We start from the raw sequence: 13,556 nt of genomic DNA, 5'->3' as shown, positions 1-13,556 counted from the left end.
GTTGCTTGTTTTGCTGACATTCTACTATCTATTATCATTTAATTAAAAAAAAATAACTAAGCTAAATCTGTAAGAAAAATATTAGAAAAAGATATTTTTAGTTTTTGGGTTTAATGATCATAATGTCCTTGAATATTGACTTTCGCATTTAAAGATTTTTTTTTCCTAATTGGATGTAAGCCAGTCATCCAATCAAACTAGAATAGTAAGAGAAAATTTCTTTCAAATGGATTAAAGTAATTATTTCGGTTACTTTTTTATAGTAAATTATATACATCGAACATTCATATTTCGAAAGGTTGTCTCCATCCCTCTCAAGAATGAAAATGTCCAAAACAGTGTGGTCAGGGAGGAACTAGAATTTCTTTACTAATATCCTGTTTAATTTATATTTTAAAAGTATTTTAAAAAAAATTAATTTTTATTTTATTTTTTTCCTGACTTTAAAATAATTGTTTTTTGTTTTTCCAGATCGTTTTAATGTATTGATATTAAAAATAATTTTTAAAAAATAAAAAATATTATTTTAATATATTTCCGAGCGAAAAAACACTTTAAAAAACAATCATTATTATATTAACAATAAAATAGTTAGGAGATATCATGATAAAGGTTGACTAAGATGATTTTATTGCCTCAAATTTTATGAGGTTTGGTGGTGTCACGAAGATATCTAGAATAGAAATGTAGTTGTTTTTTTTATGAAATCTATATTAAATGTATGTATTTATTATTTTTACAAGGTGTAATTTATATTTTTAAAAAATTATACCTGTAAAAAAAAATCAATAATATCTCTAAATCAAATACACATTAGCCGTAGATTCGCCCTTGAGAGGGTGGTGATGCATCTAGGCAGGCTGCTAGGGCTGCAAGAGCATCCATACTCTGACCAGACTCCATGGCACCATAACTAGCATAGCAAAAGAGACTGGAAGTAGTTTCAATGTCAATAATAATGTTATGTGTGCACGTTTCGAACTTACATAGCTAGATAAAGCATCCACGTATTAGACTCGGGTGCTATATTCTACACACCAGTGTTTATCTAGAACCTTTCTAGGAAAAACACAATTGTAGACTTTGGAGCTCTTTCAAAGACTTGGAGTCTTTGTTTTCCAAGGATGCCTCGAGTATTCCTTGAACAATTCTTACGTTTAAAAACTATTTTTTTTTAGTTGAATTTGCTCCAATTAAATAAACAAATTTAATGTTGAGAGATTTTCTCACGGGTATTTATAATTTGAATTCAAAATAATAATATTAAAAACAAATTTGTTGACTATATCATTGAGATATATACTTCAATGAATGAAAATTTAAATCTGAAATATTGTAGTCATGGGTATGAAATATGTATTAATTTTGGAGTGAATATCAAAAGGATATGTAAATTCATAAGTGACGGGATAAATACGAGTGTTTCTGTTTTTTAATGTTTTTAAAAGTGTTTTTAATTTAAAATAACATTAAATTAATGTTTTTTTAATATTTTTTAAGTATTAATGTAAAAATTTTAAAAAAATACTTTAATATATTATAAATAAAGAGCTATCTTGAAAACTTCATACACACAAAAATTCAAGCATTGCCGCATTGCGACACGTGTTATCATTTTCTTAGACGAAAATTCCCTCTCTTTTACGTGTCCCCGCGTCCAAGCGAAGATGCATGGACCACACCCTTCACCGTCACACCGCATAATTTCTATCGTGGCTCGGACAGGTGAAAGAGAGGAAGCTTCGGTTCTTGAGCTCTTTTCCTTCGTTCCAACAACTACAGCCTCCATAATTGTGATTTAGCTTCTGTTTTGTAATAAACTAATCTTAGATCTTTCCCATGAATCAATAAACTTGCAATGTGTGAAGCTAAATCAAAATCATGAAGATCATTACAGCTGGTTCAACCATAACCTCATGTTTATTATAGAATAATAATAATAATAATAATAATAATGAGTGCTCTTACATGTTTTTTTCTTAATCCTCCATGATTGATCACGGCGATCAAGGCTGCCTATGGTTTAAAAAATATATATGAATGAGACAAGAGACAATATTTAACTAATGGGGTTGGGGAAATGGTCTCCAAATTTATTGCTATAATTAGGCATATAATTGCTGGGAAAATGTGTAAATATTAAAAATAAATTAAAAAATATATATTATTTTAATATATTTCTAAACAAAAAAATACTTTAAAATATAAAAGCATTGTTCAACCATTCTCAATTTTTTTTTATCAAAAATAGAATTCTCAAAAAAAATAAAATAAACAAGTTATAAATAAATTCAAGTCCAAGCATTTTGTTTGTAGGTGTCTACCTTGATTAGATCGGGGGATCAAATTGATTATAGAAACATGAGTTTAATTAGTTGATTTATTAGTGAATAAAAAAAAATTATTTAGATGGGTGAATAAATTAACTTTAAAACAATAACGATTAATTATTATTGTTATAAAACAAGATCGTATTTTATCTTCATTATCCTTTTTTAATAATAAAAGATAATTTGAAAAAAAAATTAGATAAAGTAAAAGAAAATAAATACCTTTGACTTGAATTTATATTCAAGTTTTTTTGAGTATATATTCAAGGAGATTTTATAGTATTTGGTTTTATATAATAAAATATCGTTTTATATTTTCCTTGAGGATTAAAAGGATTATCATATTTCTAATTAAAAGTAAAATTAAGAGTAGCCGTTCAGGACAAGGTGCGTTGTCAGCACCCCAAGTGGTGACCTTACGAATCTTGGCTCGTCCATGATCAGACATGTCCCTGGTCGGTGCTAGCTGTGGCTAAGAAGGCATGAAAGGCCAGGAAGAATTATTGCCAAAGGGTAAAGATGGCTCTTCGTATTAAATAATTTATTTTCTTTTCTTTTTCTTTTCACAGAATGACCGAGGAAGGGAAAAACAGTGGGTTTGGTCCCTCTGGGGGGATTTAAATATTCCGAGCCCCCCTTCCTTCGCCCCCCTTATTGAACATAAAATTTAATTCCTAAACCATATATTTTTTTATTTTTTTTATAGCCACTTAGTATTTTCAATCCCGCTTGCATGCTCGGTTGGCGATCCAATTAAGACTAGAGAATTAAAATAATAATATTTTACGACCCAAGTTGAGTTTTGAATATGCATTTAAAATTGTAAAAAAATCTAAATTTTGTTTTCTTTTTTTTTCGATAATCCCAAATCTTGTCACTAAATTTAATGATTTCAGTGGTTTAGATAATTATAGATATAAAATTTATGATTTTGTTTGGTTTGTGGTTCTCAATATTTGAGAATTTGTTTTTTGTGTTGATTATATGTTTTTGTTCAAGAACCCATGATGAATCAGAGTATGGATTTACAATTTCAAGTCGCAGAGTTATCATATTTATAGTTGAAAAGAAGTTTCGGTGCCTTTTTTATAGTTTTGTTTCTTCTGTTAATGGAACTGTTGTAGTTTTATAATGATTAATCTTCTTGGTATTTTTTTTTAATTAACATAAATATTCGGGTCAATTTATACGTATTTTAACTTATTTTATAGACCCTGAAGTTAACGACTATATAAACCTTCAGTGATCTTGAGGTTTATAGGACTCGAACTGGTGATCTATAGGAAGCACACCTAAAATCTAACCAATTAAACTACATCTATTAGAGTTAATTAACTTAATGGTTTCTTTTATAAATTAATATAATTTATTTTTATATAAACACTATTTGTTTTTGAGATAGTTTAAACACAAAGGTTTATCAATCAATTTAAACATAAATATTAATTAATATGGCTTTATAGTTTAATAATCATGATTAAGTTGGTTGGATAAATTTTATTTTTTTAATTAAAATGAATGTTCGGATTAATTTATATATATTTTAATTAATTAATGATCATCGTGAGAATCTAATTTATAAAAAATTTATTGTTAATGGGACAGCTCACGGTAAAGGAACTGTAGGAGTGTGGAGGCAGCAAGTCTCCCATCTTCTTGTTCCTTTCAATGGCATGATTTGCCTAGTCGGTCCAACCTCTATTATATAGTTGTCTTCATATTAATAAATTTCGACCTTCACATGCAACACGTTGGATTTTGGACTTTTCTAATTCGTGGTCTTACGATCATACTTTTCTTTTTTTTTTTTTTTAATATATAAGTTTAAGTTGAATATGATTTGGTCAAATAAAATAAAATTACCCGTTTATCAATGATTTTGTTTTCACACCAATAATTTTTCTTTTCCCTTGCTGCTCGACTCTTTTATAGTTTGGCTAAAAATAATACCCTCGTGTGTGTATATATGTTGTTAAATAACTTTGTCAATTAAATTATCTAGGTTAAAAAAAAAGCACACAGACTAAATCATATATTATAATGAAAATCATTGAATTTTATCTATATATTTTATATTTATCAGTGTAATTTGTGAATGGTATAATAGTAGTCTAGTAAATAGTTTTTCCTCAAAACACTTATAAGAGATTGGTAATTAATATTAGTTAAATGACATAACAAATAGATATTTCACATTTTAGAAATATTTTATTTTTAAAAAAAAAATGAATTAACTCAAAGATATAAACATTATACAAATCTACCTATATCCTACCATGACAATAGAATCCAAATATAATAAGTAACTTAAATTGTTGTGCCAACCCACCACAAGTTTCCAACAAAACTATCTCATCAATGAATCATTAAAAAAAAAAAAATTAATTGGAAATTAGATATTTTTTTATTTTAAAAATAAAAATTTCAAGTCTATTTATAATATTAATAGTCAACTAGTTAAGATTTGAGATTTCATATATTTCACATTTAAATATATTTAAGAAAAATAAATAGACAAAAAAAAACATAACAAATATACTAAAAGATGAGGGGTTTTAATAGTGTGTGTTTTTACTATAGTGTTATAAACAATTCAGTATGGACTACAACAATAAAATTACTAATTTTCCTCTCATTCAAATAACAAATAGTCTTGCTAAGGAGGGTATTAGGATCTTTTTGTACGAACAGTGAAAATACTAAAATGTCATGGGAGACAACAAAGTTTATGCTTTTAGTCCAACGGTATTATTGATTTTTTATATTTTACGATACGGTTATATTATTAAAATACTATTTAAGTCAAAAAAATCAAAGCTTTTAATCAAGGGATATTTATATCTTTTCAAGATGGTTATTTTGTTATTTTTTTGTTTTATTAAGGACATTATTGTATTTTACTAAAATAAAATAATATTAAAATTTAAAAAACTGTTAGTACGTGAGTTGCACGCACCAGCACATGGGAGGTGCCCACACATTTAGGGCGGCGCATGCAGCGCCTCTTGATGGTTAAATCTAATCATTTTCTGTGTAGTTAGATGCGTCGTTGTGTTTTTGTTCAGTAGGAGCGACATGTGTCATCAATGGATGGTTGGTTTGTCGCTGGTGAACCTTTTTTTTTCCTTATTTTCTCTCTCCTCTTCAAAAAATTATTGATTAGTCTTCTTTGTGTTTTGGTACTTGTGATTTGATTTTTTTTCTTTTGATTTTTTATTTTTGTCCATTGACTCTTGCATAAGATTTTTTTTTCTTTTCATTCCAGTCCTTCAATTCCAGTTTGTAATATACTATGCTTTTCAATTTGGTCTTTATTCTTTTGATTTCTAATTTTTTTAGTCAATCCTTTTATAGAAGTTTTTTTTTTCAATTTCACCATTCAATCCAAGTTTATTTTGTGTTGTTTTTTTCAATTTGATCCTAATTTTTTTGGGTTATTTTTCTCTTCAATTTAACCCTCCAAACAAAACTTTTGTGTCCCTTTTCCTTTTAATTTATTTTTTTCATCATTTGCTCTTTTGTATATGTGTTATTTCTTTTCTATTTAATCCTTCAACTTCAATTTTTCATATATTTCTTTGTTTATTTGGTCCTTATTTTTTGAATTTCTTTTTTTTTTCTTAACTCTTTTATAAAATTTTTATTGGTTTTCAATCTTACATTTTAATCAAAATTCATATTGTGTTATTTTTTTTTCATTCTTTTATTTGTTTTGTTTGAGTTATTTTTGTTTTCAATTTAACCCTCCGATTGAAAAAATTTAGTTGCCCTTTAATTGATTTTTTATTTTGATTTTCACTTTTATTATTTTAATTATTTTTTTAATTTTTGTGTATAGTTAATTTTTCTTCAATATTTATTCACTCGATTTTTATCATTTTTTTTATCTAATTTCATTTTCCTATTATTGTTTTTCTTTTTTTTTCTGGTATATTGATCTTTGTTTTTTTATAAAAGTCGTTAGGTTAATATTATTATTATTTTTTTATTTAATTAAAATAAAATTAATTTGTTAATATGTTATAAGTTGAATTATTAATCACTCTTATTTGTTTTTAAATAAATTTACTTGACTTGAATATTATTTTTTATTAAAAAAATATAAACTCACAGCGTAATGGATGTCGTTTCTAATTATCCACTTAACATTAACAAAAATACTAATACCGCTGTTTCCTATGATGTCAGAACATAAACATTATTTGCTGTCGTTAATTTTCATTAACAGTTGCTTTAAAAAAATTCTCCAAAATCATCATTACAATTTTACAATAACCAATCACCATAGCGACGGTTAGAATTCCACAAAAGAAATCCAAGTATGCAATGAGAAAAAGGCTGCTCTTTCCTTGCAGCCATCATCAATTTTCAATTCTTCTTATGTATCATCAATTTTACAGACAGACCGTACATACATACGACAATTTTTATTTTTTTTTGCGATTGCGTGTGTGGCTCTCTTTCCCTTTCCTTTTTTCTATCTTTCTTTTATAGATCAAAGCCAAGACATCAATCATTTGACATCTTTCCCTCTCTCTGTATAATAAACACCACTACTTTTTATCTTCTTACATTTGGCTCCCGTGGTTCTGTCAAATTCTTGTCTTTTAAAGCTCTAAATCTTGATTTTCTTTCCTCCAGGTCTTCAATAGTTGCTGTTTCATCTCTGGAAATTGATTGTTTTAGTGGGTTGTATTTGGTGAATTTAAAGATTTGGCCATCTGGGGTTTTGGTTTTGATAGCAAAGATCATAGCTTTGATGATTGTGAATATTTTGTTGTCTTTATAGTTTGAAAAGGTTGAGCTTTTGTTATCTGGGTTGGTTTTGTAGCTGATTTTGTGTCTTCAAGGGAAAAAAATCTCTTTTTGAAAGATATTTATAACTGGGATTTGCAAAATTTACTGTCGGGGACGATTGGGTTTTATAGTTGTTCTTGATAAGCTCATTTGGAATCCAAAGCACTGAGTTCCAACTCTGGTTCTACAGAAGCACACAGGTCAGGATTCTTTGAGTTGGTTAATTACTTGAATTTAATATTCAAGCTTATTGTACAGTTTTGAAGCTGATTTGGGTTTTTTCTTCTTCTTTTTATTGTCACAGATATCTTTGGAGTAGATATACTTGGAGGCTGAGCTGCTTTGTAGATTTTGTATAAAGTTTTAAATTGTTTTTGGAGAAATTATTTTAAGAGAATAGAAAGATGACAATTGGAAATATTCCTCCAAAGAAGGAGAGGAAATCAAGGAGGACCAAGCCAGTTGATGAGAATGCTCCTTTATTGCCTAAAAGGCAAGAGGATGCTGGTTTTGATGAGTTTAATGGAGCTTCCTTTACTGGGGCGGTGTTTAATTTATCGACTACAATAGTTGGTGCTGGAATCATGGCATTGCCGGCAACCATGAAAGTCTTAGGCCTGATTCTCGGGGTCGCCATGATCATCTTTATGGCTTTCTTGACAGAGGCTTCTATTGAATTGTTGCTGAGGTTTAGCAAGGCAGGGAAGTCTGCTTCTTATGGAGGACTTATGGGGGATGCTTTTGGAAAGACTGGAAGGATTCTTTTGCAAGCTGCTGTTTTAGTCAATAACATTGGTGTACTCATTGTGTACATGATTATTATTGGTATGGGCACTTTCCATCATTTTTGTCGTTAAATTGTTGCTATATTTCTATTTTCTCAATAACTGCCTATATGTTCTCGTGAAGTTATATATAGTTAGTGGATCTTTTTTTGTTTTATTTTGTTTATGTTTTTGTGTTTCTTATTTTTGTTCCACTTGGATCATGCTGAATTTTAGTTGTAAGACCTGAAATTTGTTTTGTGTTTGCTTAACTGAAGGTGACGTGCTGTCTGGAACATCTTCAAGTGGAGCTCACCATACAGGTGTGCTTGAAGGGTGGTTTGGAGAACACTGGTGGAACGCCCGTGCCTTTGTTCTTCTTATCACAACACTTTTTGTATTTTCTCCACTGGCTTGCTTTAAGCGAATTGGTAAGTTGTCATGTACTTGGTCAGAAAGAGTTAATGTGTTAGCTGCTTTCTCCCTTTTTTTTTTTCGCGTGTATCTTCTTCAACTCCGAAGGAAAAAAAATGATTTAGCAATTTTTGACGCTGAACTACGGGTTACATCTACTTACTTTTGGCACTTTGAACAGATTCTGGTGATTTGGAGTGGTCTGATGGCATTCTTTACTAGTATTTCCCTTTTTCCTCCTCTTATTAGTGAAAGAGCAATTATTTACTGGAAACTTTCAATGTACAAGGAGCTACAGGAAGAGCATAAATTGTAAAATGGATTATACATGCCTTTCCTCTTTTCAAGTTTCTTTTTATGTTGGAAGGGTTAGGATTAATATTTTTCGTTCTAGCCTTTTGTTCTTTGACTTGTAAACTATGCTTGATATGGATGCTTTTAACTTCCATATAGCATATGTTATTCATTGACTTGTTCTGCTATTTTGATTGCTTTGTTATGTGGAATCTGAAAATTATATCTTTTCCAGCACAATTTTATCCCACATTAACATTTAGTTGCTTGTACAAGTAATTGCATCATTGTTTTGCCCTTAATATTTGTTTCTTCATTATGGAGAATGATTGTGCCATTTATCTTTGCAGATTCTTTAAGTTATACATCTGCCTTGTCAGTCGCTCTAGCAGTTGTATTTCTTGTCATCACTGTGGGGATCACAATTGTCAAGTTGATAAATGGAAGTATAGCAATGCCCAGATTGATGCCCGATGTTACAGATATGACATCCTTCTGGAAACTCTTCACTACAGTCCCTGTTCTTGTCACTGCATTTATCTGCCATTACAATGGTATGCAATATTTATCTCTAACTTACTTGGGAGCTAAAGTTTTTTAATCCTGTATTCTTAGAATTGGTGATCGATAAAAATAGGATTTAGGTTGATGAATATTTGGGGAGTAGCAACACTCTTAGTAACTGCTAGCAACACCCTCCAAAAAAAAAAAACAAAGTTGAAGATACATGTATTCTCTATTTTAAGCAGCATATTAAAAATTTTCCGAGTCTGAAATTCTGAGTGATGTCTTGCAATAATCAGATTGTTTGTCTGCTCATGAACTGAGAATTTTTCCTCATAATTCTATTCAATAACCTTTTTAGTTTACCTACATTACTGTAATTAAATTTGGTAATATCTGTCCTTATGATTGGGTATAGATCTGTAAATACCTGACCTGAATTTAAACCAGTGATTAAAGTACTGATCTTTGAGTGCATCATTTCCAGTTCACAGCATAGATAATGAACTTGAAGACTCTGCTCAGATAAAACCAGTTGTGCGAACAGCACTTGCTTTATGCTCGACTGTGTACATAATGACAAGCATCTTTGGGTTCCTTCTATTTGGTGATGCAACTCTTGATGATGTGCTTGCCAACTTCGATATGGACCTCGGCATTCCCTACAGTTCTCTGCTTAATGATGCTGTTCGTGTTAGTTATGCTGCTCATCTTATGCTAGTGTTTCCAATTGTCTTCTTTCCATTACGGCTCAACTTGGATGGCCTACTCTTTCCTTCAGCACGACCTTTTCATCAGGCAAACATGAGATTTGCATTACTCACCATTGGGCTTATCACTACAATCTTCTTGGGTGCAAATTTCATTCCAAGCATCTGGGACGCTTTCCAATTCACTGGAGCAACTGCTGCAGTTTGCCTTGGTTTCATTTTTCCAGCTTCCATTACTCTCAGGTGAGTTCTTCACTGGCATTTGCAATTTCAGCTACTATCCTTTTCTTTTCATAATTTGTTTCTTTTAATGTGTTGTTATAATTTATATGTTGTTGTTTGTAGATATCCCATTCAGGATAAATATTGACAGTTGATTTGATCAATAACTTTTTTCTATAAGTGATCACGATAGGTCATCAAAATTATGAAGAAAGATTTAACTTGCTAGCCGGTGATTTCCTGTGAAATAAAATAGACTGTTGGACAATCTGTGACACTGAATGCTTACATAATCTTTTGAATAAGGACATTGAGTAGCTGTGGCAGAACAAGAATATATTTTCCTATTATTGTTTGATTTCTGTCGAGTTTGATCATTGTCTTGTAATCTTGGAATACTGCCTAACCAATTTATTTATTCTATTGTTTTGCCTTGTTTCAGGGATCGCCACAATATAGCAACAAAGAGAGACAAGATCTTATGTATTTTTATGATTGTGCTTGCTGTCTTCTCCAATGCGGTGGCCATCTATAGTGATGCCTATGCCTTGATCAAGAGGAATCCATCGCATAGTGAATGATCTGCCTAGCTGTTCAAAGTTGGCGAATGGACATTTTTCCAATGCGGACATTTTTCCAGTGCAAGAGGCCTAGTGGCAGAAGAATCCTTTTTGGTCTCAAGTTGGAAAATGCAAGTCCCTCGACAATATGCAAATAGAACTTCAATAAGAACACTGAGTCGATGTATAAAATCAATTTGCTGAAGGAGTGTGAGATCTATCCTTTTGGACCTCCTAGTATGTGCATTAGTGTGCTGCGTTGTGCTTGAATTTGCTTTGTTGATGAAAATGAAACTATAAAAATAAAGATTCATGATATATATGATTTTGCTTTCTTCCTTGAGTATTTTGGCCATGGTAGACTAGCTAGTTATGGCTTCCTTTCGAGTATTTTAGCTCCAGTTGTAAAAATTTTAGGGAACGTAAGCTCATGCTATTTGTGCCAAATTCTTCACAATGAGGCTTAGTGCTTCAGCAATTAAGGAACTTCATGTATTATTCTTACAATACTGTATTATCTGCTTTATACGAGATAATTAAAAGGATTTAAAAAAAATACATCAAGAGTTTTTTAAGAATTAAAATCAAGGCTACTATGAATTGATATAAGCAATTTTACATAACATTTCATTCTGAAACTACTTTTAAATAAACCTCCTACATTGAATGAGTATATCATGTGCTGAATGAGTGGATCTCCTTAAAGAATCCCTAAGATTTCATACATACATATATATATCCACGAACATGTTCGAGAGCCATCAAAACTTAGCAAACTGATCTTGAATATTATTTTCGAGGTCAATATGAAACTTAGCTCGAGTCTCAATTCTAAGCAATCAAAATACCTACTCGATCGACTTAAATCAATCACAGCCCTATAGAAGATGCACTGACTCAGTACTATTGAAACTTTTAGAAGCTTTGATGGTGTCCGTGATGGTCCTGCCACTGAGTTTAGGGTCTGGTTTTTCAGTTTCTCCGTTGCTACCATCTTACCATAATTAGACTTCCATAACTCACATGAAGAACAACCAACAACATAGTTACATTGTACGATCTTGAATTTTTTGCTTGAATTCCAACTAGGGTTTTGGTTGTTGGTGACATACAAAATTGAAGAACACTTCTTTCTTGGAAAAAAAGAGAGTGAGATATGCAGAAGAGAGTTGTGGTGGTGATCATGGCCATGGTGCTATGGATGGAGGTGTATTTGTGTTTGAGTACCGGTAGAATATGAAATTTAGTATTTATTTATTTAAGAGGCATTTAAGCTATACCCATTTCAATGTGTAAAATAGACCGAGTTGCAGATTTTTTATTTAGAAAATCTTGTATTATTTTTTATGTTGTACAATATTTATTTAGAGGGATAGAAAATAAAAAAAAGTAATAAATTATTTTAGAAAATCTTTTTTGGTTAATATATTGTGAGTAATTAACCTTACATAAAGTTTCTTCCTGCATTTGCTGTGAATCTTACTATCAAATCTTATAAATCCAATTATTGAATTTTTTAGGAAGAATATTAGATAAGGTTAGTATTATTTATTATTGATATTGAAAAATATATTATTAATTAAAAAGTAAATGAAAATCATGATTTTATTTATTTATTAACAAGTTCAAGATGGACAACAAAGAAAAGAAATTAATAAACAAATATAATATTTGTTCTGTACATTAGGGCATGTTTAGGGTTACAGTGAAATGGTGGATAGGAGGATATTTGAGAATAAAATAATAATTGTTTTTTAAAATATTTTTTACTTAAAAATATATTAATTTTTTTTATTTTTAAAATTTATTTTTAATATAAATACATTAAAATGATCCAAACATACTAAATAAAATTAATTAAAATAAATTGTTTTCAAATTTTAACGAAACTCAACGTGAAACACCTCCTTAATCCAAGATAAAAAGGTACAGGGGCCAGATTAACATATTTAGAATTATACAGGTACCGGATGCACTTTAATAGGAAAGAAAGCCCAGCCATTTCTAATCAAATCGGCGTCCCTGCACCAAGCCATGGCGTGTCCAAATGAGAAAGAAGCGGGGATGCAACAGCAAGACAACCTCGCGGATTCACTCAACGATCTCTTCACTAGCGTATCAAACATGGTCAAATCTGAACTCCAGGTATCAAAACAAGAAAACCCATTTCCCCATGTTGTTTAATTCCAATTAATTTACGTTGCTTTTGGTTTTTTATTAGGGGACAAGCAATCAGTTGGAGCTACTGGAGAAGATGAATGTAAGAGTGAGCGAAGAGTACAAAGGGTTCGGTGATGTGGCATCTGGGCTAAGGGTATATGTGGAGCAATTGAAGGGCAAGAGTGGTAATTTTGAGGAGTATGTGCATCAAATTGAGGAGATAGAGAAACAAGTTACTGAATTTGAAGCTGTTATTTCAGTTCTTGACAAGTATGTTTCGTTGTTGGAATCTAAAGTTAAATTTGTGTATCAACAACAGCAGCACCCTCCTCCTACTTCTTAACTAAATATTGGGTTTTGTTTGTTTGTATTGATTTGGGTAAATTCAACTTTGTTGAGAATAATTGGGAAAGTTTCGTTCTCTCTGGTTTCAATCAGCAATACATTTATTTTCCTTGTGACTTGGGACAGACATAAATCCACTTATTTGTCGTCTGCAAGTAAAAGAAAAGCCACATGCCAAGGAAGATTTAGCTGCCCTTGATGGTCCCTCCACGGGGCTTAAACTTCTGGCCTTCAAGTTCTGCGGATCAAATACTATGTTCACCTGAGAACGTGGAAAAATCCTTAGCTTGCAATTCCTGCTCAGCTCGACAACGTTATACGTAGACTCAAAGCTAGAAATTGCTTGTGTTCACAGGTAGGAAATTGAAACAAAGAAACTGTACAGTGGCATTGACATAGGGTGAAATAAACAAGGATGTTGCTGCATATCCAAGCTGTTCCACGAGGCTGGAACAA

At 30.7% G+C, this 13,556-nt stretch overlaps 2 protein-coding genes across 2 annotated transcripts; both read left to right on the top strand.

Moving 5' to 3' along the window:
• The first annotated feature begins 6,652 nt into the window (after positions 1 to 6,652).
• On the top strand, positions 6,653 to 10,930 carry LOC18107457 (amino acid transporter AVT6A). Its single transcript, XM_006373464.3, has 6 exons — positions 6,653 to 7,327; positions 7,432 to 7,952; positions 8,170 to 8,322; positions 8,950 to 9,153; positions 9,591 to 10,056; positions 10,478 to 10,930. The coding sequence occupies exons 2-6, from the start codon at positions 7,532 to 7,534 to the stop codon at positions 10,614 to 10,616; spliced, it is 1,383 nt and encodes a 460-aa protein (XP_006373526.1). The 5' UTR covers positions 6,653 to 7,327; positions 7,432 to 7,531; the 3' UTR covers positions 10,617 to 10,930.
• A 1,632-nt stretch (positions 10,931 to 12,562) lies between these two features.
• Positions 12,563 to 13,176, top strand: LOC18107458 (biogenesis of lysosome-related organelles complex 1 subunit 2). Its single transcript, XM_006373465.3, has 2 exons — positions 12,563 to 12,740; positions 12,817 to 13,176. Exons 1-2 carry the CDS (start codon positions 12,630 to 12,632, stop codon positions 13,096 to 13,098), a joined length of 393 nt encoding a protein of 130 aa, XP_006373527.1. The 5' UTR covers positions 12,563 to 12,629; the 3' UTR covers positions 13,099 to 13,176.
• Positions 13,177 to 13,556: the final 380 nt, after the last annotated feature.

Source organism: Populus trichocarpa, chromosome 17, assembly GCF_000002775.5.
Source record: "Populus trichocarpa isolate Nisqually-1 chromosome 17, P.trichocarpa_v4.1, whole genome shotgun sequence".
Taxonomy (NCBI): Eukaryota; Viridiplantae; Streptophyta; class Magnoliopsida; order Malpighiales; family Salicaceae; genus Populus; species Populus trichocarpa.
Note: the sequence above shows the minus strand (reverse complement) of the source record. Positions and strands in the feature narration are given on the sequence as shown.

Excerpts from the sequence above, each read along its gene's own strand:
- LOC18107457 (XM_006373464.3), top strand. The coding sequence starts at position 7,532 with ATGACAATTGGAAATATTCCTCCAAAGAAGGAGAGGAAATCAAGGAGG. Across the intron at positions 8,323-8,949 it reads GGCTTGCTTTAAGCGAATTG|ATTCTTTAAGTTATACATCT; the intron begins GTAAGTTGTCAT and ends TTATCTTTGCAG. Across the intron at positions 9,154-9,590 it reads ATTTATCTGCCATTACAATG|TTCACAGCATAGATAATGAA; the intron begins GTATGCAATATT and ends CATCATTTCCAG.
- LOC18107458 (XM_006373465.3), top strand. The coding sequence starts at position 12,630 with ATGGCGTGTCCAAATGAGAAAGAAGCGGGGATGCAACAGCAAGACAAC. Across the intron at positions 12,741-12,816 it reads TGGTCAAATCTGAACTCCAG|GGGACAAGCAATCAGTTGGA; the intron begins GTATCAAAACAA and ends GTTTTTTATTAG.